General features: G+C 40.1%; 3 protein-coding genes across 4 annotated transcripts in view; all 3 read left to right on the top strand.

Annotated features, from left to right (window-relative positions):
• Window positions 1–10,640, top strand: part of bcas1 (brain enriched myelin associated protein 1) — a 15,225-nt gene extending 4,585 nt beyond the window's left edge. Inside the window, exons 7-17 of the mRNA XM_083769646.1 lie at window positions 910–1,089; window positions 2,104–2,163; window positions 2,564–2,602; window positions 3,607–3,822; window positions 3,917–3,994; window positions 4,395–4,433; window positions 5,797–5,853; window positions 6,553–6,678; window positions 6,794–6,874; window positions 7,692–7,889; window positions 9,342–10,640. Of these exons, the coding sequence (XP_083625772.1) occupies window positions 910–1,089; window positions 2,104–2,163; window positions 2,564–2,602; window positions 3,607–3,822; window positions 3,917–3,994; window positions 4,395–4,433; window positions 5,797–5,853; window positions 6,553–6,678; window positions 6,794–6,874; window positions 7,692–7,889; window positions 9,342–9,422 (1,155 nt within the window). The 3' untranslated portion in view covers window positions 9,423–10,640. The remainder of the gene's footprint in view (window positions 1–909; window positions 1,090–2,103; window positions 2,164–2,563; window positions 2,603–3,606; window positions 3,823–3,916; window positions 3,995–4,394; window positions 4,434–5,796; window positions 5,854–6,552; window positions 6,679–6,793; window positions 6,875–7,691; window positions 7,890–9,341) is intronic.
• The window catches only part of pink1 (PTEN induced kinase 1), a 194,675-nt gene that overhangs the window by 23,024 nt on the left and 143,769 nt on the right, over window positions 1–27,882 (top strand). The gene's annotated exons all lie outside the window — the stretch shown is intronic.
• On the top strand, window positions 18,634–23,710 carry znf217 (zinc finger protein 217). 2 transcript variants are annotated; one of them, XM_083768989.1, is made up of 5 exons: window positions 18,634–19,946; window positions 21,072–21,185; window positions 21,281–22,639; window positions 22,743–22,878; window positions 22,969–23,710. In XM_083768989.1, the coding sequence occupies exons 1-4, from the start codon at window positions 18,641–18,643 to the stop codon at window positions 22,859–22,861; spliced, it is 2,898 nt and encodes a 965-aa protein (XP_083625115.1). In that variant the 5' UTR covers window positions 18,634–18,640; the 3' UTR covers window positions 22,862–22,878; window positions 22,969–23,710. The 2 variants fall into 2 exon arrangements, with proteins under 2 accessions (XP_083625115.1, XP_083625114.1); XM_083768988.1 differs by having other exon boundaries at window positions 22,743–23,710.

Here is a 27,882-nt window from a genome sequence, read left to right as displayed (position 1 = left end):
GAATGTGGTTAAGGACCTGGAGGCTCTGGATCTTGGAAGTACAGAGGATAAAAACAGTTGACCAACATTGTCCCCATGTCAAAAACCCCTAAAACCCAATCCCCTACCCTTTACTGACTCTGGCAGTGTCCAGCACAGCAGCTAGCGCCCCCTCACAACATCACACCTTCCGAACTCTGTAAATGGAATGGAATAGAATATAAAATGCCACTAATTAGAATATATCCCCATATAATCAAAATGAATTATCATTTGTTCGAGGTTAAATGTTATGCTGGTTTTGGCATTTAGATTTTTACTCACTTTCATCAGTGGAGCTTACCATAATTGTGATGAGAGCTTTATTTGACGAAATAAACAAAATGGTCACATTGTAAATCTAACATACTCGCCTAAATACTTTCCATATTTAACTTTGGGATTTCAGGTGGGAATATAATTTTAATTAAACCATATCCAAATGGTGAACATCAACACTGCTGTTTTTTTATTTTTTAATATATTTTTTATCCCACGATTTTGTAACCCATTTTTCACCCCTGTGTCAATACTGCTGTTTTAAAGTAGAATCTAGAAATAATTAGCTTCCTTTTTTAAATTGATATTGGCTACAATCAGGTTTGACTGGTTCTTAATTCTAAAGATGTTCTCCATCACCATAAAGTAAGGTATTTCATTTTCCTGACATTTCTCATAGCATAACTCTCAGACATTGCTGAATATCAATGAGTGTGGGGGGTAACGCAGACATTAATAAAAGGGTGATTGTTAACAATGCCCCGAGTAGGCAGAGGCATGGTTGGAATTGTGCACCCATCTCAATGCTGCGATTAACAGACTCACTGCTTGCATATCAGCTCCACAGCTCCACCACATTCTCAAAGGCATATTCTTTGTGGCTGTGTATAGGAGACTGCTGACATAAAGCAAGACGCAGACACATTTAAGGAACCAAAAAGTGTGTCTCTAGACCCTAGTCCAGAGGAAGGAGAAACTCAAGATACTGGCAAAGGAAACAATCAACTTGTGGAAAACGAAGAGGAAAGTCACACAGAAGAGAATCCAGTTATGAACTTCTTCAAAACACTAGTAAGTTAGCTATATTTAAAGCAAATTCTGTGGTTGTTTGGCTACAATTGATTTATACTATACATAATATTTTATCTAATAGAATTGGGCGGTTAATGTTTCAAACTGATAGTTTGACAAATAGTTTGAACACTCAATGCAGTACATTACTTATTTTTATCCATTTTGTGGCTAAAGCTGAATGGTCAATGAGAAAATAAAGGTATTAATGTTATTAACTGATCATATATTAAATGTATGATTCTATCATTACTTGATTAAGTTGGGGTAGACATAAATTGGGGGTCAAAGATGCCGAAATAAACGACAGGACGTATCAGTGTGGGTTCTGTCTCCAAACAGTGTCTTAAGTCAATGATTGGGGTTATTCTTTGTGATGGTACGTACTGTGTGAGAACGTGAGGGAAATGAAAGCGTCCATTAAAAAATCTGTGTGGTGACAGAGCCTGATGGAAAGTGCACAACAAACAGCTATTGTTTTGTCCTCTTCATCATGCCTTCCTTTGGAATCATTCTTCTTTAAAGACCATAGCATCCCCCCAGCCCCATGCTAATGAAATCTTTGAACATGCGGGAATGTGGTGGCCTTTTGTTCAGCCCATAGTGTGAGCTCACAACGGGAGGACTGTGCGATTGGAAGTTGAGATGTGTGAAGATAGAGCGAGGGAAGGCCTACGCCATCTCCAGTGCACAATGGATGTCACAATGACAGCGCATGTACTGTATGTGCTCTATCAGGGACCTCTGTGTGCACTTTGCAACTCTGTTACAGTAGCTTGTCATACAGTATGTCCACATTACTGAATGGCTTCTTTTTCATCAACAAAATAGTTTCTCTGTTGCTACAGCAGACATATCTTAATTGTTGTTATTCATTTAAGCTTGCATCTGAACTGATAGGTAGTTCCAACAATACAATACTCATTAGTGCTTACATGAAAGTTTAAATTTTTTTCATGCTAACTTTAAGAATGAAATAGATAGACCATTCATTTTGCTTCCTTCGTTACACAGGTGAAACCTACTAAGACACCCAAAACAGAAACAGCCACTCCTGATGCTACAAAAGATCAGGTGAACATGTGCTGCACGACACATCAGAATATGAGAACGATCATGCTAAATGCTTCATGTTTTTTTTTTTTTTTTTGCCACTGTCAATTTGTGTTGCTTCAGAAAGCTTCAGATTCTCTCTTGACACTTAACATTCAATTTGCCATATTTATTTTTTGAAAGCTATACAATGATACGAAGTCTCTCTCAATCTGCATCATTATTTATTAAAAGACAGTTTTATATTATTGATGGAAAATATATATATAGACATTTTATTATTGTTTGTTAATTCCTTTCAGCGTCTCCAAAACATAATTATTAGATGGAACACAATGGGTTTCTTGGGTTTTTTTTGTACATTGCTCACTCTAATTTTAACTAGCACATCTAACAGCTTCCTTTTCTTGTTACCAAATAGTTGCAGAAGGAGACCCAACCAGCAGCAGCTACTACTTCTGTGAGCACATTGCCTGTTAAAGTAGTATAGTTTATTTGATTTCATTTCTATTTTGTTTCTCATTATGCTTGCTGTTATGAATTGCACTAAAATTTCAATTTCAATTGTAAAGTTGGCCTGCGGCATTTCGATCTGTCTGTCAACAATTTGGTCTCAAACCAGATATAGACTGCGCTTAACTGTAGTCCCGGGTTTCCAGAAGGTGTTCCGGTTCAGTTTCCCAGCTTTGTTTGATTGACTCATAACTCAATATGGATAGACTCTACAGCAGATTTGTACAGGATATGAAATCATATTTGTGTTCAGTTACATGTTGTTTATCCAGACACTATGCAATTTTGAGCAAGGTGACTCAATATTTAGTCGATAAAGATGCAACATTGAGTGTGGCATGTGCCAAGAGTAATGCAAATACTAGAGCAATTAATACACATAATTAAAACACATTTAAACTCAAATGAGATGAACAAATCCAATGCAGGAACCTGGATGTGGCAATTTTGGCAACAAAATAAATAGCATACCGTGTGAATGCAACAGAGGGACGCATTTCCCACCATTCAAGTGATGTGATTATGTTTTGCACAATACTTATCTGATGTACGGTATAGCCAAAGTTGGTTGGTTCAAAAACTTGCTTCAAACCATATAACCATAATAGATTATATAGATAATAGAAACCACATGGTCTGGTTGCATGTGAGGAGCGGCACAGCCTCTAGGGGCCGCTAGCAGGACTTTTAGACCCTTTCTTGTTATACAGTTGTGTATTATGGTAAACGCCCTAACTCTGATTTATCTATTCATCTATCAATCTATTCATTCCAAAAGCTTTTTTGGAAAGCTTTTTTGGAATGCTTACATGATTACATTATTTGAAGCTATTTTTTAAATAACATTAAATATGGTAAGGTGCGTCCCTATATAACTTTACATAAAAAGTTATAGCATTAAATCATGTGATGATGATATTGCCTTTTCAATATAATCTCTCGATTCAATAGACTGCACAAGTAGCCGATTCCCCTGCAGCTGCACCCAAAGGAATGTCTATCCCACCACCACCTCCTCCAGAACCACCAAGGATGGAAATCAAAGGGGAGATAGCTGCCAAACCCGTAACGGCCTCGCCAAAAGCAGAACCAAAAGCTGCTGCGAAGAAATCTGAGGCCTCAAAGGCCTTTTCTGTGGATACATTGAGTAAATTCTTTCGTCCGAAGGTAAATAAACTATGTTACTGTCTAATGGGGTGGCTTAATAGAATATTCATTATTGAGTCTGATTATAACATAAACATATCGATATGAATTTGAGGCACTGTTAGGTAAAAGATCTAAAGCCAAGGGTGTCTCAGCAAGTGGAGCCAATGTCCCAGCCAAGACTGCATCAGTGGTATAGTAGATTACAATACTATAGACATCTCAAACTAACAGGCTGTGGCTCATCCTGTAAAATCATTTAATCTGACTGCAAAAAAACGGATTTATGACGGCAGAGACACTACATACAGTCACTGCTGTCTCCCTTTTGCAATGGCCATTACTTTTCTTAATTCATTTCATTATGGACTATCTGAAGTTATAGCAGCGTTGTATCACGTTGTCTACCAGCTTGCTCTCATTTTACAGTCAATCACCATTTTCTGCACCTTACCATTATTATATATTACCATTAACAGATCAACCATACCATACCATACCATACCATACCATACCACATGTGTGTTTTCTTGTCATTTATATAAGTCTTGACACACATAGAATACAAGTAAATGTATTTAATTCTCCCATAGGAAGTCGAGGAGGTGCTTCAGCCAGTAGTAGAAGTTCAGGTAAAGCAGTGGAAATGTTAATGTTTGTTTCTCTTTTCAGGGAATGTTTGCGTAATTGTCTAGTGTAGAGACAATTAGCCTGTGCCGACTTCAAAATTGACTTCCTTTTTTCCCCATAGTGTGATTCATCTCTCTGTGGGCCTCTCTGTGGCTCTTCATCATCAGAGTTATATAACGAATCAAAGGCAAATTCACATCAGCATAACCCCAAATACTTTCAATTAGTTTCTTACTTCATCTCACAACCAACTCAATTACAACTTCAGTTCATTCCATACTAAACAGAGGGTGCAGTTATTTTGTATAAGCTTCCCTCAAATTGCTGTTACATTTGAAATGATGAATAAGAGTGAACGTAAGAGTAAAATCACACCTGTGTGAACAGAGTGGTGCAACTCTCTCCCCCCCCCCCCACCTCTCTCTCTCTCTCTCTCTCTCATTAGCAGCCAACAGTGCAGCACTATCCCTCTCTCTCTTTCTGGCACAACAGCGCCCCTACTGGTACTAATAGTCATACTGGTGCTCATTAACCAACACATAGGTGAACCAACACAGGCATAGGTGAACACGGACATTGCTGTTCCTTGGAGTGGTCGCACCACTCAAAAATATACATAAACATACATGAAATATTAAATAATGTATGTGACAGTGTTCCGGAGTCTCTTTGGAAAATAAAACATAGATATATATTAACTATGCATAAAATGTAAGGGAATGTCGTACACATACATATCAGATTTTATTGCTTCATCAGTTACTGAATATGTTATAACTTGCTTAGACATTTAAATTGCCTGAGATGAAACTCCTCCATCCGCCCCGGTCTTGTGCACTCCGATCCAGATTGATGGGTCATCTATTCCACAGTGGCCTTGTGGTTAGAGTGTCCGCCCTGAAACTGGGAGGTTGGGGGTTTGATCCCCAGCCGGGTCATACCAAAGACTGTAAAAATGGGACTTAATGCCTCCCTGCTTGGCACTCAGCATCAATGGGTTGGATTGGAGGTCAAATCAACTGATGATTCCTGAGTGTGGCGCATGCTGCGGCTCACCGCTCCAAGAGATGAGTCAAATGCGGAGAACAAATTTCACTGCGGTAACGTGTGTGACTAATCGTACGACTTTGACTTTATTCTACGCCCTAGACGACCCAGTGCGTCCGAAGCTTCTGGCCCTTCTCGGGGTCAAAAGCTTCGGACGCTTCAAACTTAAATTCTTTCCGTGGGATGACGTAAATCCTCAGTGCGTTTACTGCCAAACAAACAATCGATCAAGTTGTAAGTAAACAAAAAGTTACTCATTTCATTTCATTTCATTTCATTCATCCCACTCATCTCACCTCATCTCACATTCTCCCACAGCCAGTGGAGGCGGCAAAGCCAGTTGAGGAGGCGGCAGAGCTACTTGTAGAAATTCGGGTAAATAGGCGGAGAATGTTCACTCTTCAAATCTTTCAGTCTTTTCAGACAATTGTTGCTCAATTTCCAAATTTCCTGATACAGAATACTACAAAATAATAATACAAATTTTAAAATCTCTCAGTGGTATATAGATCTCCTTCTGTTCATGAGATTCATCATTTTAGTAAACGCAAACTATGCAATATTCCCAACATCATAACACACCTATATTTATTGGCTTAATACTTCTCAACTGAAAATGAATTGATTTAGTAAAATGATATGGTGGTCAAACTATCATTTTAGTTTTCACCCACATACCGTTGCACCATTTCTAATTCTGCTTAATTTGAATTTAATTCATTTGAATGAAAGTGATTTTGCTGTCCTTCAGACAACTGAGGAGGAGACACTTCCAGATGTAGATGTTCAGGTAAATCAGCAAAGGACAATCTTAAAAGATCTTCCGTTATAATATCAAAACATTCTACCTCTTCTTAAGAAACACTTTACATTTTTCTGGTTTCAGTGTTGATCTGACATTTCTCTTACACAGATCTTTCTGCTTCTCCTATCTGGTGCTGGTGTCTTTCCTGCGTTATTTCCTCTTTGTCTTTTGCAGGTGGCAGTTCTGCTTCACAGTGCCCATTTTGAACTGCCATTAACACTATACATAATGAATTCTATAATTATTCCTCTTTTGATGTGCTCATAAAGAAAGCAGATGCCTCTAAAGCCAGCACTCTGGAGGCTGCTGCAAAGCCAGAGGTGGCGCCCACAGTTCAGGAGGACAAGAAAACCCCCTCAAAACCATCTGCCTTCCTTTCCTTTTTCAAACCAAAGGTAGGAATTGATTTGTTTAAACCATAAATGTGTGATCTCTATTCTCTATATGAGTGAACTATAATTTTCCAAAGATGTCACACACGTGAGAGTAACAGAGTGATGTGAATTTGAGGTACTGTTAAACCAAATGGCCACAAAAGTCAGCGCAGCTTCTACCAGTGGAGTTCAGCTGCTCAGGAAAACTACTGGAGTGGTAAATATGGAATAATTGCCGCCCAATCAGAGTGACATTTCTTTAACAAGAGTGATTTTATGAGCTCACACTGGTATTGTTTTTTGGACTTCATTATACGCTCTAAAACAACTGTTTTGTCTGAAGTCTTTTCAAACCTCTGTTATTTGTGATACTCACAACTAGATGCACAGCAATGCTTTATTTGTCATTGCTTATAGAATAACTAAGAAATTATGTTGACTGTTTTCCTAACAGCAGTTAATGCGTCACACTGTCCAACTAAGCTTTTAAAACAGAGCAAATTTGATGACAAAACTGGGTATGCTAGATCAGTGGTTCCCAAACCTTTTCATGTCAAGGACCCCCAAATTGACACTAATTAGCCCGTGGACCCCCATTTGAAAAGATATGCCAAGGACCCCCATTAGAGAAGATTTTTATGTCTCTAGCAGTGATTTTCAACCCGTTTAATTTCAAAGACCTCCAGTTTGACATTCATTAGTCTACGGACACCTATGCCTGCATTTCTATCTCTGGGACCCCCGATTTATATTGTAAAATCAATGCTAATTTAACTCTGAGAGCGTACAAAATGAACCAAATGGACCTGTTAGGGTCAATTTGTACACTCTGAGACCCATAAGGGTCCATTTGGTTACAAACTATAATCTAGCTGGGTCCCCCCTGGAACTCTCTCAAGTACCCCTGGGGTCCCCGGACCCCACTTTGGGAACTACTGTGCTAGATTAGTTGTAGGACTAATCAATTTGTCATTTGTAATGTCACTCTAAATATAATGACTTAAATGTGTTATTTTCGACCACAACTCTGTCAGGCTGCTGAGCCAAAGAAGAAAGACACTCCGCCCCCTCCGGTGGCAGCGGAAGCGGCACAGACAGCCAAGGAGGACCCTAAAGCACCAGAGGCTCCTGCGGATAAGTCAGGGCCTTCCCAGGGTGGAGTCACCGAATCACCAAATGTCCCAAGGAAATTGGAGAAGAGGAACTCCATCCACTTGTTCTTCAAAAATCTGGTAGGGTGAGCATCTCTTTTATTCCCTTTTATGTACTGCTCCGTTCTGTCCTGCCATGGAGAATTATTCATCACTATTCACTGTGCATATACACACATATAGCCTATACATTAAAATCCTTTAGCTTAAAGTAGCTGATATGCACAGGGCAACGGTTGTGGTATGCCAGCCTGTTGTTCACCTCCAGCTCCACTAGATGGCATAAATAATGTATTGCAGAATTTGCAGTAGTATGAATGAACAAAGCAACTTGAATGTGTACTTTACTGAGTAGAGTACAGAACTGGTTCATCCATAATCACACACATTTACAATTTAGGCATTTAGCAGACGCTCTTAATCCAGAGTGATTTACATTAAGCAAGAACGAAAAGCATGGCAATACATCACATACATAAAAAAGTAGTTATCATGAATCATACATAAGCTAAGAACGTAACAGTGGATCTATATTTAGTGAAACTATGTATATATACTTTATAGTGCTATGTCTACATAAAATGCGATTAGTCTACATAAAATGCTATCTAAGTTACATAAGTTGAGCCTTTGCATACGCCTGTATGGTCCTCGGGGCTAGGGCAGGTGCTACGGGCCATGATGGAGTCTAAACAGGTGGGGTGTTCAGACTACGGCGCAAGATTGGGAGTGAGGCTGTAGTTCTGATTGTAACATTGTGATAAACTATTTATTTCATTTTGAATCACCATGGTTGAAGTTTTACTTTGCGTGATGTCACCCAGACAACATTTAATCCATAATAATAATAATAATAATAATAATAATAATACATTTTATTGCGAACGCAATGAGCACTAACTATGAGACCCTGCAGATCATGTCTGTGTGTCTGTGTGTCTGTCTGTCTGTCCCACTGTGACACCACCCGCCCGCCACCAGAGGGCGGGTGTATAAACATGCACACACACACACACACACACACACACACACACACACACACACACACACACACACACACACACACACACACACACACACACACACACACACACACACACACACACACACACACACACACACACACACACACACACACACACACACACAGTAGAAAACTTAAACAAAAAGAGACAAAAAAAGGAAAACTTAAAGAAAAAAAAGTATGTAATTTATTCTAATTGTTGCAATTTACAAGCTGCGTTCGCTTCCCGCATTTGTGCGTCTTACTTGTTTGTAATACACTTTATATTTGACACAAATCTGAAAGTGCATAAGTGTCTTATGTTGTAACTACCACAGTGGTTATTATGGCTGACTTTGGAATTCAGATGACAGACCATGAACCAAAAAGCATGAATCTGTCTGGAAGAATCAGGAGGAAAATTGCGTTCAGATGAATTGTGTGTGCTGTGAAGCATATCCCATTTCACATAATAAATGAGCAAGTAACCCATATACTAAACACCCTTTATGTTTTCTCTTCCATTACAGAGTGGGAAGCGTAACTCCACAGATACCGGAGTCCAACCAGAGCAAGTGACCACTGCACCAGCAGCTGAAAAGGCCAAATGATTTATTTTTTAATTTATACTTCATCATATGATCCTATTGCTCGTGACACGGATATATAACAAAGTTTTGCCATAAGTTTCCCTGTCCTACCAGCCCCCAACCCACACCTCCCTCTCCTTCCCACACAACACCCACCCATGCCACCATGAACTATGATTTTTTTTAAACTATAATTTCCAACAGTTACACAATGGAAAAAGGAGGTTGTTTAAAGGGGGAAAGTGCAAGTGAGTACGGTAGTTTAAAGACACAGGACAGGAGCATTTTGCATGTGGTTGATTCGATTTGTGTTTTGAAATAGTTTAATCACTTAAACCCTCTATACATGGAATTGAGTTGCCACTGTAGGCCTACTTGGTGCACTCCTTTCCCCTTATACACCAAATCACTTCTACAAGCTACAATATCTATACAAGCTCACAACACATTGCTATGTGACACGTTGTAAGCTTTAGATTTACAATTGTTGGCAAATGTTCCCTCCCAGAATAGGGGTGCTAGGGTTCAAGACAAGTGGTTACTTAATAGCTTCTTGGTTGTGAGGATGTTTAAATATATATTTTTGTCATATATATGTCATGACAAGTACAATATAGAGATGTGAGTGAGAAACCTTTTCTATAGGTGGCTGTTAAATGTGACTTCTCTCTGTGACTATGACTATTTATTAATGCAATAATACAAAGCTTTTCTTTTAGATATTAATCTGTCTGAAGAACATATTGTAATGGCAATTCAGAGGATATGGTGATTTTTCTATGGAAACAATAATTACAGAAATATAATATGAACATTCAACAGCAAATATAGCTTCAATATTAGTCATGATGGGTAATACTGATTAAATAGAGAAGCATGTTCATATTAGTATTTGGCTGCACTTTAACTTATAGGTTTTAAGGTTCAATTAGTAGGCTACAGCATTTTCAATCTTTACAGTCCTGTGGTAAATCAAAGGCAGTTGAAAACTTAAGACAACAAACAATTGCATCGCAGATTGCAAAATAGCATAACTTTATGTTTCTTTGCGGTATCTTCTTCCGTGGTCATAAATCACAGCTTACTAACTTTCAATTTGACTGCCATGCTTTGTGTTATAAATGTTGGTTGGCTTGGTTTGTTATTTTTGTCTGCCATATGTGTGATATTAACGTTATGCTTTTTGAGTACATTTCTGTAACATTTTAAAAGACAATAAATACTATTTGTCTCCATGAATATATGAACGGTTGTGTTGCATAACTTGTATATTAAGACATGACTGAACAAGTTTGGCAAACATGCAAACATTGGCAAACATTTACATTTGAACATCAAGAATACTAGTGAGTTGTGGCGTGTCCCTGTGGACCTACGAAACATCTCAGAATATAAATCAACCCTGCGACAGCATTTTAGTGAGTAAATTTGAATGTATCTTGTCATATTTTACAGTTATTTTGTCTCTATCAAAGAGGGCTGCATGCATGTCAACTTCATCCGTTTGTTTCTTGCTGTCAGTTGCTGCTTATTTCTACAACAGGTGTTAAGTGTATTATTGTTCTTCCAACCTGAGCAACAGGTTGTGGAGTGACTTTGGGCTCACACCGAGATCACCTCATCATGCAAATTTAAATTGGGAGTTGTTGCTCTTTGTCCCACGTGCTATGATTACAAGCCGCATAGATTAACAATGTAAAACTAGATAAATGCATCTAGAACTGTGACCTTCTGCTATGAGAACCTCAAATCTTGTCACCCCCAGTTTACAATATGATTTTAGTGATTGATTCTGTATAGTGCACTATCCTCGGGAGGACGTGTTTTAGATTGTGATGTCTGAGATCACCCACCATTAACTGATGAGTTTCACTCCCCGAAGGCATAACTCACACTGCACCTTTGTTATCAAGGAAGGAGGCACACTGTTATTGCATTGCCCTCTGTAATAGGTACGATCACTTCAAATTGTGCATCAAAGTAACTGCCCTAACTGAGAAGAGGGGACTTTGTATATTCAAATTCATTACCAGAGTAAATAGTGGCACTTAAATACCTAGAAACTGGTAAATTAGTTCAATTAGACATACAACAATGAAATTTGTTAAGAAAACTAACTACAGTACCAGTGATGGAAAGACTTCACACTGTCTGCTCAACCACCCTGTTGCTCCAGACCAGTTCATCGTAGGACAATGCATGTCACTGTGAATGCACCCAGTTCAGAGCAGAGGGGGTGGAACAAGGGGACTAGGGAGGCCTGTCAGTGAAGCCTGCTGTCAGCACTATGTGTATCACAGCCAACCATGCTCTGTTAGCACTGCAGTACATCTACACTACAGTGAGAACATCGGGGCAAATGTATTCTAGGGACCTATGAGAAGACAGTGTAAAGTCCAAATTATCCTGGGGCACATAATGGCACATTAACTGTAAATATCCAGCCTTTTGACTGGGAATTCAGAATACTTTGGACTCTGGAGTGAGTCAGTCTTTGAGGTGTGGCACCTGGGATAGTTTATAGAGGGTATGCGCATGTATAAAGTGAATGGGAAATCGAGTGGCAGCAAAGTGAGTGGAAAAGTGAGTTTAACCTCGCTTAACATTGTCTAATGCAATCAGATTCCTATCTGATTGCATTAGACGATGTTAAACTTTTCTGTTTGGATGTATATGGGTTGTCAAGGCCAGAAAGTAGTGTTTTACCACTCAGTAGGCGTTCCCACATAACTTCCGGGTATGATGATGATGTCACGTGCATACCCTCTATAAAGAAGTATCTTTTTCCATCTTTGGTGTGCAGGCTCAACCTTATTTAAAAAATCCCAGCACCCACAGTGGATGTGCATATGAGTTTCCTTAGTTTATTAATTGTCATGGATTACTGGAAATTAATGAGACTTTTAGACCAATGTTGAGCTGCTGTAAGGTCAAACACTCTGAGTGTAGTGTGATAATGGAAAGCCTATTGAAGCGTAAAATACCGGTAATAATATTCCAAACTTTGAAACATTTCCATGTTATTATCATTTATATTTTCAGTTCAAATAATCTTTAAGATAATATTTGTTGTTGCAACAGTAGGTCGCAGATTACTATGAAAAGTTTTCATAGTAATTGAAAACCTGCAAAACCTGTCCGTCGATCCGTCAGTCACGCCTCCAGTCCATTTGTCAGTCCATCACACCTCGTGACATCACGCCTTGTGACACATCACGCCACCATATATGGCCGTCAGTCCATCACACCTTGTGCGGGAAAAAAACGCAGATATGTCGTCCGCCTACAGGAAATACGTTGCCTGCGACCATGAGACCCATTTCTGACTATTCGGTCTATATGGCTGTCTTCATATATGAAGATCACGACACTGCCCTCATCGAACCCTGGATAGCCATGGAGAAGACTGAATCAACTCAACATCTGACCTCAAACCCATAGATCTCCATATATGGAGCTGACCTGTTCTGACATGCCATATGTTGATCCCCCCCCACCCGTCTTTCCTCTTCAATGTCTCCCTTTTGACTGATACCTGTCCATTAAAACTCTAGACGGCCCGCCCCAAAGTTATTAGTGCAGCTGCGCCTGACAGCCGGCGAAAACTAGAGTTCTCAACAGGCCCGAAAATGACTACCTGGGCCCTGGACAAAACCCCGCTGCCACCTTAGATCTCCATATATGGAGCTGACCTGTTCTGACATTCCATATGTTGATCAGACCTCATCGAACCCTGTACACTCAAGACACGCTCCATATATGGTGGCTATGGCCAGTACAGAATTCATTCCATATGTTGATCTGACCCCCCATGCCAAAGCGCCAGTGCACGCCCAGCAGTCGGCTTTACACCCTCAGGGCGTCTTACAGGTAATATTTGTTTTGTTATAGAATTAAGTTGAATAGGACAAACTAATGTAATTCTTTTACAGAATCTTCTGGAAAAAAAGTGATTTTGAAAAGCTGCATCTGCATCTGCTATGGTAGGCTAAGTGGCAACATTTTTCCAGAACAGAGCTATGTAGCAATGAATAAACAAACCAATCTAGGAGGGGATAGATCATATATTATCAGTGTCTTTCAGGAGCCACATCATGGTTATAAAAGAAGCCAGACTGTGAGTTTGGGGGAGAACAATGCAGTCAGCTGCTCCTGACACACATCAACAACGAAACAAGCCCACACAGTCTGAAAGCCTCCCATTCCTTCATACTTATCAGGAGTGTCTGGCTAGTGGCTACTGAATACAAAATGATCCATTAATTAAACTGGTAGAAAGGTTCAATAATTTCTGTAAATTACTTGTCTTCATTATGGCCTTCAATATATGGATTATTTTTTCTTTTTTTTAATAAACTTTACAAAAGAGTGTCAACAGTGTGAATTTGCTCTTTTTCATTTGTTGTGTCATTTAACATCCTCAAAAATAACCCTAAATAAGTTTGTAAATCATTGTAGGCTACTTGATTCCATAGATTCAATCAAAACAATGACATTCATTGTTTTTCTAAGTGGCAGTATTCAATTTCTTACTACATATCATCATCTTCAGACATCAAAATGCTACTCCAGATTGATAGCTTTGCACAAAGCCTTTGTGGAAACAGAACAATAGGAAATGAGCGGGAGGCTTCTGTTCATCACATGTGGTGCCTTTGATTAACATTCTAGACTTGTTTGTGTAAAAGGATCTCAGGGTGAGAGAAGATATTATGAAAGTCAAACAAAAAAGTAAGCAATGCAATGAGCACATCACATTCTTCACTTCAATATACAGGACAAGATAATCAGGAATTTTGCCCTGCATGGAACGGGTACTATACTTTGGTCCGACATACCATTGGTCCGATCGACTACCTACCCCAAACCCTAACCATAACCGCAAGCACGGGGCAGCACACCTAACCCCCAACCCTATCCTGAGTCGGACCAATGCTCCTTCGAACCAATGATATGATATGTCGGACTCGGACCAAAGTATGCTCCCCGCATGGAACTCGAGGCTAATTATTATTTGTCATGTTTGTGCTAGGCAAGGAAACAGTTTCAAGAAATCATACAGGATTGATGAATTTCACACTCTGTAAGAAATGACATAACCTTTCTGTATAATGAGAAATTAAAGTATAATCATTCATGTGGGGTTTCAGACATTTTCTAATTTGTATGCTTGCCTTAATCCTGTGGATCTGCATGTAATTTTCTTCAGTCAGCAAACTTTTCATGGTCAGGCCTTTGGTATTTTTGGAAAACCAATTGTACTAACATATAGGCACCAAAGTGTGGTCAAGAAGAAGAGCAAAGTTGTGTGCCAGCTAGGGCCAGCACTCCAGGCAGATGCTGTTTTGGCAAAGTGTGCCGTGCTTCTTTGTTCACTGTTCCTCACATTGGACAGCTGTGAATGGCTAACTGATATTTTTTTCCTTCCTCCTAGACACTGCCACATTGTTATATTCAACCATTCCACGAGACAAAGTCTCAATAATTACAATTTACGTATGGGTCTAATTAAAGGCTTCATTGATTAAAAGCCATACTATATTTTAATGATTATGAAAACAATAGGAACCACTTCTCTGCTGAAAAAGAAATGGGGAAAATGCATACAAATATATGGATTATATGGCATGAGATTACACACATGTAGGCCTAATTTAGGTGACCTGACCTAGATGAAGACTATTGCAGTTTGCAGATCTGTAATCTCACCCTGCCTGGTGTCTGTTTGGAAGACTTTCAGAGTGGGGGATGGGCTCAACTCAACAGTTGTAGTAGCTACTTTAGGTGAGTGATGGGGTGCATAGAATAAGAGATATAGCCACATTGTTAGAAACCTAAACAAAGTGGCAATTTTGTTAATAGTTTATATACACCCACGTGTAGATTGGTAAACATGGTGTGACAAATTATATTACTATTTAATAGGCTACTCTGTCTAACCATCTTAAACCTACAAATTGTATACCCCCTCCCCCCGCTTTACATTTGCCAAATTGTCTGTGACAGTCTGTCTGACTTTTTGTGGTTGATTGAATCAATGATTGATATGTCCACAATGCACGAATATGATCTCTGTGTTCCTAAGGACATGCCTAAGTATAGCCCATTATGTATTTATGATGGTGCAACTTCCACAATTCATACCACAGAGCACAGATAATCAGCCAACATTATGCCATACAAATGGATCTACAAGTTTAAAACGCGTAGCAACGCCAGACATTGTGACTTGTGAGCGTGTAGGTAGGTGCAGTCGTGCAGAGCCTTTTATTAGATGGCTCTGTGTAGGTGTAGCTCTATGTTCAACGCGCGACACCGTTGTAATTTGAAGTATAAAAACCATGCTCGTCTGTTTGGCACATGTGGGCTAATCGGAGCTAATCATTTTCTGTTATTCGTGTCCACGTGACTCTGCCCTACCGTTTTTGGGGGGGCGCCGCCGTTGGTTGTAGTCTCTATGGTTGTAGTTTGGTCGTGACGTGCACGCACAGAGCGGAGAGCGCGCACGCGCCTCCTGCATCTTCTTGAGAGAAGAAAGAGAAGAGTCGTTGATGACGAGAACGCGCCCCAGAATTCAACAGCTGCACGCAGTGTGCATGCACAGAGAGGATCTAGATCCAAATATGATTCATCATCCACCTCGCCTTCTTTGAGTTCAATACTCAATTCACACACCGTTGATTAGGTAAACAACAGCCGTTTGCTCAATGGAGAAGAAGCGAGTCATTATTAGTTGTATCATAGTTATTTAACTCCAAGTCAGTGGCGTTATCAAATAAGTTTATCCCGGAAATTCTGAGTTTGGTGGTGGGTATTGCTGGTGAGTTTCTACAGACAGATGAGAATGTGGCTTGTTGTTGTTGTTCGATAGTAACGTTTAACGACGTTTAAACGACACGATGATCCTCCTGTGCTGCTGTGTGGAGTTCTAACAAGTCGTTAACGCGACTCCGTAACGAATTATCTCACTTTTGAAAAGTAACGTAGGTAGGTAGGCTATATCTTAATTTAAAGCAATGCGACATCGGCATATTAAGTAACGTTAACTTTACTTGTCAACTTAACGTTCAAGTTAGAAACGTGTGTAGTAACTTAACTTTAAAACGCGTGAATCACGGTGGTTCTTAAAGGGCGTTGTTAATAGCCAATTGTAACGTAATTTACCATCTTAATTACTTAATTAATTATCGGGTGAGTGGTTGCACATGATTTATTATACATATATAACGATTAGAATTACTTTCACCACAACGGCCAAACATAACTAGTATAGGCTAACGTGTTTTTTCAACCTTGCGTTTAATCATAATATGAGACGGGCACACCAGTGGCTGTAAATGGCAGATCTACAAGCTCACATCGCGTCGCGACGCGAAGCTTTGTGGGCTAACTGAGCTTGTATATCTGCTATTTTCGGTGAGAGAAACCGTCTTACTACGAAGTATAAATGGGTGAACCCACATCCTTTATCACAGTTGCATGTGAACAAATCACTCTTCATTTTCTGCAGCTGCTCACCTGGCTGGGTTAATGCCTTGAAATGTGTGAATTTCGTTGATGTAACCTATGGATAAATTAGGGAATAGTGAAATTGGGGAAAAGGTCATCATAACTTTATTTGTATTTACTTGGAACTCATGAGTAAATTGTTAATCAATGAACTGCAAAAACGGCAATGAACATACAAAAAAAGTATGTAGTCTATCACACTGTTACAACTGATAAGACGTGTTTAGTGTGACTGACTTTAATGAGCTGTAGTGAGTGTTTCCATGGCTTATTATGCCATCAATCTGAAGACTTAACTCGTTAGTCCAGTTACTCCACCTTTAAAGTAGTGGAACTTGGGGAACTTGTGAAAGAACAATATGGGTCCCAGGGCAAATTGGAATAAGCAGTTGGCAATGCTTTATCGTTCATTTTTCTTATAAAATGTGCATATTTGTTCTACAATAAATAGCTCATACAGGTAGAATCGAGACTGTTTCAACCACAAGAAACCTGAGTCCCCCAATATTTGGTAAAAAAGCAGATCTATACAGTGGGCTTGACCCCTGGGAGGACACTAGTCAACAAGGGTTTAGGTGGTTGTGTATGTGAAGCTTTTTCAAGACTGACAGGAAACGTTTTTAACCCATTGATGCCTGAGGCCGAATCTGGGAACACCTTCTAGGGCCTGACCTAAGGTTTCTGAAGCAGTGTGCATCACACAACTACAACTTGAGGTCCTAGTGCTTTAAAGAAGTTCTCCCTCTGCCCATATAGTGAAGATCGGTGTATAAATAATTGTATGTAAACAATTTAAACTATTGGTAAAAACACCTCTTTAGACTCCACCTTAGCCGTAGCACTTGCCCTAGCCGTGACGACCAAAGAGGCATATGCAAAGGCTCAATTTATGTAATTTAGATGGCATTTTATGTAGACATAGCACTAGTGTATTCGCATAGTTTCATTATACAGATATTCCATTGTTAGACAGGTGTTAGATTCTTAGCTTACGTATGCTTCTTGATGACTATTTTGTATGTATTACCATGTGGTGTTTTAGTTTACTGTGGATTACTCTTACTCTGGATTAATAGCGTCTGCTAAATGCCTAAATTGTATTAAAGAATAACGGTAACGAAAAACACACATTAATTTAGTATGTAGTAGTGATGCACAATATAATTAGTAGGATATCAAAATCTTCCATATCGGCCATAAAAATGCCATATCTGTATTGGATCGGTCTCAAAATAATACAGATTATTTTCAGATATTGATGACGCAATATAATGTGACTGTCAATTGCCATTGTTTTGTGTATTTCTAATGTTTGTCCGTATATAGATATTCTGATCTGTGGGAATAATACTTTAATAACAATTCATGATGTTCCAGTACATTTTTAGTTGCATAATTTAAGTGTAGTCTCTCACCTTGTGAAAACCAGACATTTACGTGGTAAAAAAATACACATTTGACCAAAGTGAGACATCCCATTATCTATTCTACAACATCAGTCACACAGAGGAAATGAGTCTTCTATGCTGTTGATTGCTAAAAGGGAGACATTTCCTGTTTCAACATTGGCCAAGTGTGGTTTAAAATTATTGCCTTATGTTCATTGAGTGTTTATTTATTTTTCTGTCTTGGAAAAACTTGTGGCTCACCCAGGCGTCTTTCGGTACTAAAGACCATTAACCTTTTCCTCTCTAATTGTTTACAGGTTCCCATTAATCTTTTGGAGGACAATGCCGACTCATCTGTTGTTACCCTTTGTGGAGATCCCTGATGGTCTAGGCCAAGACAGTCTGGTCAGTAGCAGTGCTAGCATGCCTGGACTTGGCTCTAGCATGACCCCTCACAGCAGAACTGTAGAAAAGGCTATGCCAATAGCTGGAGAAAGTGTGGCACTCACCTGCATGTTCTGCGAGCAGACCTTTACTCATCAGGAGGAGCTTGGACCACACGTCTTAACTCGACACCCCACCACACTCTTCGAGCCAGCTGTTCTTCGAGTGGAGGCCGAATTCCGCATCCCAGGGAACGTGGCCCGAACCAAACCAAGTAGCCTCCCTCTTGAAAGGGAGATGTTCAGCTGTGTTGTTTGTGGTCAGGTATCACAAGATGCCAGCGAACTGGAAACTCACTTAAGGAAACACAAGGACTACTTCACTTACGGTTGCAACATCTGTGGACGACGCTTCAGGGAGCCATGGTTTCTCAAGAACCATATGAAGATGCATGGAAATAAGCAAGGAGCTAAGAACAAGGCCCAGCATGATTTGGAGACCCCAGTAATGATCAATGGTGTTATTAACGACCAAACCACAGAGCCTGTAGTCACCATTTACAAAATGTGCATGGTCTGTGGATTCTTTTTCCCTGATCAAGATAGTTTGGCAGAACACAGTAAAGTACATAATCGAGAGACAGAGCCAGACAAAGCCGAATCCAAGGGCGACCAAGCTGCTGTTACTAAATCCCTTGTCGGACAGGAAACATTTCTGCAGAGTCTCCAGCTTCAGCCCCGCTCTGATGGAAATGATTTGCAACTTAAGAGATCATCCAAATGGATTGCCCAGCTAGATCCTTTCAATACATACCAGGCCTGGCAACTTGCTACAAAAGGCAAGATAGCAGTTGGTCCAAATAACGCTAAAGATATGGCCCTCGATGCCAGCACGGACAATGAAGATAGTGGCTCTGACAAAGAAGACAAAGAAGAGCTGAGTAATATTTGGTCTGAAGGCCATGGGTACAAAGCTATGAAAGAGGACTTCGGTAAAGAGCTGAGGCAACAGACTGCAGTAGCTCCACCACCACCTGAGCCAGACCGGAGGACGCTGATGCAAAAAGATAAGGACAAGGAAAGGCCGACCACCTGTGAGGACTGCGGGAAGACTTTCAGGACCTACCACCAGTTGGTGCTACACTCCAGGGTGCACAAGAGGGTGAGCCCAACCGCCTCAAGCGATGGGAAGTTGTCAAGATCAGGCTCACTGGACCATGCAGAGGACGGGTCTGAAGACTGTTGCGAAGAGACCGTGGGTTCAGGTAAGTCCTATGGGACAAAATAAAATATCTTTCTGTTATGTTTCTGAAATAATATCAAATATGAATGGAGATATTTAAAGGTGCTGTAAATTTATTTTCCGTTCACTAATGAGATGTAGACTGAACAAACACTGACTACTATGGGAATCTAAAGCTATTAACACACTTTATTTTATTTTTTATAAATATTTGTATTGACGCTATTAAAGGAGAATTCCATGCTAGAAGGCTTTCTTACCTTTATTTGTAATTGTTACGTCCCCACCAAAGAGGTCTAGGTGTTATTTTGTGCAAAAGCGCTATTTTCCCTACCATAAGCCCTCAATGAATTGCATTGAATTGAAGTGAATGGGGCTATGGGGTGTAATGCTAATTCGCTTATTTCCATCGCTCAAAAATCTATATTTTTTTCTATATATCCTCTCTTCATAATGTAAATAGTATCCCAAGCGGCACACTTTACTACTTATTTCGATGAAAATAAGCGAATTGGCACAAAACCCCAACCCCCGTTGAGGGCTTATATTAGGGGAAATAGCCAATAATGCACTTTTGCACAAAATGACACCTGGACCTCTTTGTTGGGGACGTAACAACTACAAATAAAGGTAAGAAAGCCTTCTAGCATGGAATTCTCCTTTAACACACATAACAAAACAAAAACAAATCCCTTAAAAAGCACCTTAAAAACTCCATAGAAGGTGTTCTTGGGTTACGTGTAGCCTGGTTAATAAACCAGACTAATATCGCACGGATCCGCGGGATATTAGTCTGGGGAGGCTCAGCTTGGATTTCATTTCCAGGGAAACATTTTCTCTTTGACGCAATTGGTCAGAGCTACTGTCAGTCAAAGGTCTCAAGCATTGAACGTCACTGTACCAAAGCCCGCCCATATTGCATACCGTGTCCCTATTGGGCGCACACGTTCTCGTGTGTAGAAAATGGGCGTACAATTGAGCCTCTCCAGACCGAAATCCGCCGGTAGGCAATTTTCTTTTGCCAACGGCTGATTCGGTCTGGTTTATTAACCAGGCTAGGTTACGTGTGCTCCCTCTGCTGTTCAGTCTGAGCCCTTCCCTTTGCTCTGATATTCTGTTCAATCCTATACATTTTTTATTTCAACAGAAAAAGGTGATGGTGGTTTGGAAAGATCAAAAGTCAAATCCAGAGCATGCAGTTACTGTGCCAAGACATTCCGTTCAAACTATTACCTCACTGTTCATCTGAGGACTCATACAGGTATATTAAGCAATTATCTACCTACAATACAATATATACAATATAATTTTAAAAGTTAAATTACGATGTAGTTCAATTTATTTCTCCTATTTCAGGTGAGAAGCCATTCAAGTGCATGTACTGTACTTATGCTGCTGCCCAAAAAACATCACTGAAATATCACGTGGTGCGACGTCACAAGGACAAGCCATGCCAAGAGACCGTCAGCGGACCCGTGCCATCTCTTAACGATGAAAAGAGTATTCCAAATAGGTCCAAACTATGGGTACCGGGACCCAAATTATGCACCACAGGAAAACCAGAGGACATATTTGATGATGTCAAGCTTGCCAAACCACTCACCCAAATGAATGCTGAGTATGGGAAATTAATTGCTAAGCATTCCTACTCTCTGGCTGATGTGCACATAAAATGCCCCATACCTGTTAGCTTGAAGACGGAACCGAAGGAGATAAAAGATGAGAGCTCTGAGGCCCCATTAAATCTGTCCTTAAAAGTGTCACTCTCTCTCTCTGCCAGCTCAGAACCCAGAAATGCATTAATTCCTATAGCCTGTTCGTCCTGTCCATATAAAACCCTGTACCCAGAGGTCTTGATTATGCACAAAAAGCTGAGCCATAAAGACAAGTCAGACATTACAAAAAAGAATGGATTCAGAGGCAGTCTGAAACGGAAACGTTATACTGGCTGCCCACCTGCCCTTAATGGGAAGGATGTTGCCCCACTTCCTATGATTGACAGGAGCCATCCTCGTCGAACCCAGTCTCCAACTCCTCTACCCGCAAAGCGCCAAGAAAGGACTGACTCCTTCAACCCACCACATGCTCTGAACCAGTCCCCTAACCCTATGCCCCAGCATGAGGCCGCCCAGGAGACCCAGCAATATAGGAAAATGGTTGATAGTACATGTGTTCCTAAGGGACCCCCTGCGTTTACTGAACTGGTTAAGAAATCCACCAGCAGCAGCAAGAATGTAATGGACAAACGTGGCACACCAGATAATGTCGGGATTGGAGACATTATCTACCCAGTGAGAGGTGGAGTTGACTGGTCCACAGATGCTGCAAGACTTTGCCTCAACCCCCGATTTGCAAGTCTCCCCCACATGGACTTAGGTGAATCTTCCAACAAGAGAATGAAGTACACTATGCCTCTGGGCAGAGAAACTGACGGCTCTGAGAAGCCTGGCTTTAGGCAACCAGGAGGGGATGGACACAACAGACTGCCTGCAATGGTGAGAAATGTCAACGCTGCATTTCCACTTGGGTCATCTTCCATGGTCTCTGAGGCCTTTGGACCTGTGAAGACTACAACTTCTACTATTGGAGGCAGTATTGACACAGAATGGAACATGATGAACATCCTGCGCTCCTATGCTCACAGTGACCTGTCATCTCTCTACCATAGCACAATGCCAAACTCCAGTCATGGTGGGATGTCTAACTCTAGAGCCGGTGAGTACTGTAGTACCCAGTTGTCCACGGTCTCATGGAAATAGTAACCTTTTCTCTTTCATACTGAAGCCACCAGTTTAACTGTCATATTGTCTTTTCTCAGGAAGCAGAACTCTGTACCAGCACTTACCTACTCTACCCAACCTACAGATCACATTGGGGAACGACCTACCACGTCCGTTCCCTAATGAGCGTTATGGACCCACAGAAAAAAGTAACTGAAATGGCACAAAGTTGAGGTAGGATTCCATTTTAGAGTGCCTAGCCATAAACGATCTATGACAGTCCACAAAGTCTGATGGATTTAATTAATTTAATTGTCTTTTTAGGTTTCAATTGGGCTACTACCCCCTTTGGAGACCTGATTTGGAGGATTTATTTAATTGGTTGACTTAAGAAGCGTGGTGGACTGCACTCTCTGACCTCTTTTTGTTTGTTTTTGTTTGTTTTGTTCTTTTTTTTTTTTTTTTTTTTTTTTACCACAAAGAAAACAACAGTATTATATAAATATATTTTCAGAGTTTAGGACTTTGTCTTTCACAGGGAATCGAATCAGATCCCCTCTTCTTTAAATATAATGCTTCACTTGATAACAGCGAGTGACCTCTTGAGAAATTAGTCCATGGCATAACAGCCAAGATATGTTTTTTTACAGGGAATATAGTTTGTTTAAATAATCATATTGGTAAGTTTCCTGTAAAGAGAACATTTGTATTAAATAACGTCGTTCAAAGATTAATTTGTTCTGCTCTGTTAAGTTATACAATTGTGCAGGCGGTAATCAAGAACTCCCTTGTTCTCTTTTTTTTTCTTCTTCCCTAAGCACTGAAGGGTGGGGTTATATCTGTCAAATAGGTTATCTAAGGCCCAGTGGTTTAACAGGCCACATTGACCAGTCTACTGTATATGTTAAAAATGGTCTACCTCAATTTATTGACTTAAAAACACTGTTTTCTTTTGTAAAGCTGCTGTAGCTAACATGTCATCTGAGCTGGTCTACCTAGCTGAAACAAGAACCGAAAGTCTTGTGTGACTTTCACTAGTTAACACTGGATGGACATTAAGTGCCTCAGATTGAACAGAACTGTTGACTCGCGTCATATTTACTATTCCTGAAAAGCTTCATAATTATAGATCCAGGTCTAAAATGGGGCTTTGTTGTTTTTCCTGGATTGATTGAAAAAGTTACCTCAAATGAGGAATGGCTCAATATGATGTTGTACACTGTGAAAGAAAAAGTACATTTTGTCTCAGGTCAAGCAATATTTAAAAGAAATGTGGGTGCATTGTTACCTTTGTGTAATTTGGTACATTTCCATTTGAGAGACTCAAGTTATTTCCTTTGTTTTTTTTCTCTCGCATCCATGTGTATGTATGTAAAATTGAAAATATTGTTTGAGATTTGTATGACGCATTACAATAAAGTGAGTCAATAAGGTTTTTGGCATGAGTCTATACTTAAGTGATGGGCCATCCATCCATCCATCTTCAACCGCTTATCAGTCGTCTGGTCGTGGGGGCAACAACTCCACCAGAGTGTTCCAGACCTCCCTCTCAGAGCAACATTAGTGACTTCCTCCTGGGGGATCCCGAGATGTTCCAAGGCCAGTGAAGTGAGTCGATGTGTTTCCTCCAACTGCGCCTTGGTCTGCCCCGGGGTCTCCTCCCAGTGGGACGTGCCTCGAGGACCTCCCTAGGGCGATGCCCGAGAGGAACCCTAACCAGCCCAAACCACCTAAGCTGGCTCCTTTCCAGGCGAAGAAGCAGCGACTCTACTCAAGAGTCTCTCTCATGTGACTGAACTTCTCACCCTATCTCTAAGGGGGATGCCAGCCACCCGTCGAAGAAAACTCATTTCGGCCGATTGTATTCCAGCCTTATTCTTTCGGTCATGACCCACACTTCATGACCATAGGTGAGGGTAGGAACGAAGATTGCTAGGTAGAAGGAGAGCTTTGTCTTCTGGCTCGACTCTTTTTGTCACAACAGTGATGGGCAATTGTGTTATCCACAGTACCAAGTTTCTTTTACACCCTCCAGTGATTGAGCCAGCACAAAAAGTTGATTGAGATCATGAATATAAACTGTTTTACAGTTATTTAACTTGATTTTGGTTTATCAGTCAAGTGATCACTTAAAAATTACCTTGCTTATTTTACAGTTTTAACTTGTTTCACCAAGTTCTGGGAATATTGGATTTATCAAAAAAGAAATATTTGCCATAGCTGACGTCATTCAACCAAGGCATTCATAAATGGCACAATGTGAAACAATCTGTTCAATTCTATTTTGAAAATGCTTAATTCTGTGTGCAACAATGTTTCAAGCAGTGCAGATGAACTGAGATAATCTAAAGGTTTAATTATTGTAAACTACCGTATATTTGGATCTATAGTGCTAAAACGAACGGTAAACTGAAGTCACCCAATTATTTCGTACTAGGCCTACTGGCTACTTGGCTAGTATCTTCAATTCTTATTTCAACTGTTAAATTAAACATGCATGAATCAAAAGTAGGCCTCCATAAAGGAAAAAAAAAATGTTGATATTACACTGACAGTTTTCACAGGTTAATAATTTCCTTCAAACTTCCTACTGGCGTTGCACAAGTTATAGGGCTTTGCATCCCAAAGTCATTGCCAAGATAGAATGCAGGTTTTGAGGAACATCTGTTCATCTAGCCTCTGACCACTAGATGGCAGTACATGCAAACTCTACAGTACAGCTTTCTCAGATGAGCTGGCTTTCACAATTTGCAATGGTTTATGTTTCTGTGTTTAGGATTAAGGAGTTCAGTTTACATATCTATCATGTGGCTGGTATGTATGATCAATGACCCTTTGAGGACTAATTTTCTGTTCTGAAAATGACTAAATACGCCTATAAACTGTTGTCTTGAAAGGTGCAGTCACAATTGTAGGAGAGTGAGTGCAGTGCTATTTTCTCTAATGAAAAAGGTGACTGACAGAGCCTGTCATAATTTTGGATTCTGTCAACTGAAGAACAATGGGCATTCTCCAGCACAATGAACACTTTAAAGTTACCCCCCCACCCCCTTCTCTCTTTTTGACTGTACCACATCTGTTTGCTGTCTGTTCCCCTGGGCCAGCACTGTGTAATCTATTGCATTAGCTCACATTAGTGCATATCGCCCATGGGCCTTGGTAATCACAAACGCAAAATGAGCATTTCACTTAGCATCACCCTCATATTCCCTCACACTGTGGCAAACTCAGTTCAGATGCATGGCAGAAAACAGAGGCCGACTACACATTGTGACATGCGTCCTGTTATTCTCAATCCATGTCCAGAAAGATGCTCTCGTAAGATTTTCCGCTTATCAAAACTTGCTGCAAGGGTTTTATGTCAAGAACTCCCTTTAACAAGCAAAGATACAGTATGCATTTTCACACTGTTTATTTGGGTTATTTTCTAAACTTGGGATCTCTGCTATTATTGATGTTCATATATATGAGTGAACATGAACAGTGTTTAGTCAAAACCTATTCTATAGTCACCTGTAATCTTAATGTATTGTATTGTATTGTAGCCCATGCTGAGCAGTTTTGTGCGAGTAAATTCTTTAGCTAATTTTGATAGAGAATATCAATGTAAATTTTTAAATAATTTGTGACTAGGTATTTAACATTATCAATGATTAATGCAAAGTATTATCAAGGAGGGGGGGGGGGAACTACACATTTTATTTTCACAATAGACCTTGTGAAAGGTTCTTTCTTTTTTTTTGCTTGTCATAAAGATTCACTTGAGCAGTCAGCAGTCATTGTTAGCACACAATTCAGTACACAAATGTCATTTTATGCTTGCATTGCCATGCATTCATCTGTTCAAAGTGCTTTAGTATAGAGGTTGTGGACAGACTCATTTCTGACTGATAGAAAACACAGATGTGTAGCTGCTTTAGAACTGTCAAACACAGCTCTTTGTGTCTTACCTCCCCCCCTCACTCCTATAGTAAACTTCATGTGTTCTTTCGGCACTCATAATTGTTGCCTCCAGATTGTCAACTTGAATGAATTAAGAATCGGGCCAGAAAAGCAGATACGGACAATTGTTGTATATCCTGTCAGAATTTTGAGGCAGAAAGTCTGTTGTGGCTGTGGCCGTGATTGCTCATCATCGTCACCCCATCCCTCTGAGGAAGAGGAGCAATGTAATGGTTCCCACAAAAACAGCCCCTGGCCTCAGGAAAGGGATTTGGGTGTCTGGAGACAACAGGGGCCATATGGAGCGGGCTGAGATAGCAAGGCACACGTACAGAATAATGGATGACGTGTCATGTTTCATGTTGCCGAGAAGCCATCAAGAGACTTGGTTTGGGGAAATCAAAAGACTTACATACAGCAAAAGCGACTGTTGGACCATTTAACATCTTCTTGCTCATTTTTCTATGATCCTTAGTGTTTGGACCTTTCATCATTGTAATAAGACAAAAGATATGTTGCTTATTCTTTCACTGTTTTCTTTCAGTTTTTGTTTTGTCAAAGTATTGTAATAAACATGCTTATTATTCAGAACAGGAGATACTGCTTATAGGATATGTGTGCCTATGGGACCATAGTTTTACTTCCTACATTGTTCTCTTATTGATTTCAAACACATTCATTTATTTAGTTAGGTACGCATTATATTCATTTAGCTTATGATGATTAACCAACCAGTTTGAAATATACTGTACATTGAAGTCAACTGTAACAACAGTAGACATTATGAAAAACAAAAAGTACAAAAACAAAAAAAAAACAGATCAGTTAGGCTATCATCCCAATAGAGTATTGTGTGTCCACCAGGGTGGACAAAAACAGAAACTTTCTGCTTTTATGAAGGTGAAACATTTTTCACTCTGTGAAGTTCTTTATTTATTTATATTGCCAGGGGTGCATTGTCTACTTAGCCCCCTGCCCCCCACCCCCTTCCTCTATACTCTACCTGCATGTGGAATAAGCCAAGCACCTCACCTCTGTTTTTCTCCCAGTGTCAGAACTACACTTAAGTGCTGCTTCCGATACCCATGAGTAAGCCCCATAAAAGCTGCCCCATCGCCGCAGCGTTATTGTTTCTTGCGGATGATTGATTGATGGATGAGGGCTGACACTTCAATGAAGCCATTTCCACTGGCATCTCTATCCGATGATGTGCAGCGTATATTTTCCATCCACGCCTCATTGCTCGCCCGTGTCATTCCTGGAACTTCATTTACACCATGTTCCCTGAAGGACCTT

The sequence above is a fragment of the Protomyctophum parallelum genome (genome assembly GCF_964188405.1).
Source record: "Protomyctophum parallelum genome assembly, chromosome: 7".
Lineage (NCBI taxonomy): Eukaryota > Metazoa > Chordata > Actinopteri > Myctophiformes > Myctophidae > Protomyctophum > Protomyctophum parallelum.
The sequence above is the reverse complement of the archived record's forward strand: the minus strand, read 5'-3'. Positions and strand labels throughout refer to the sequence as shown.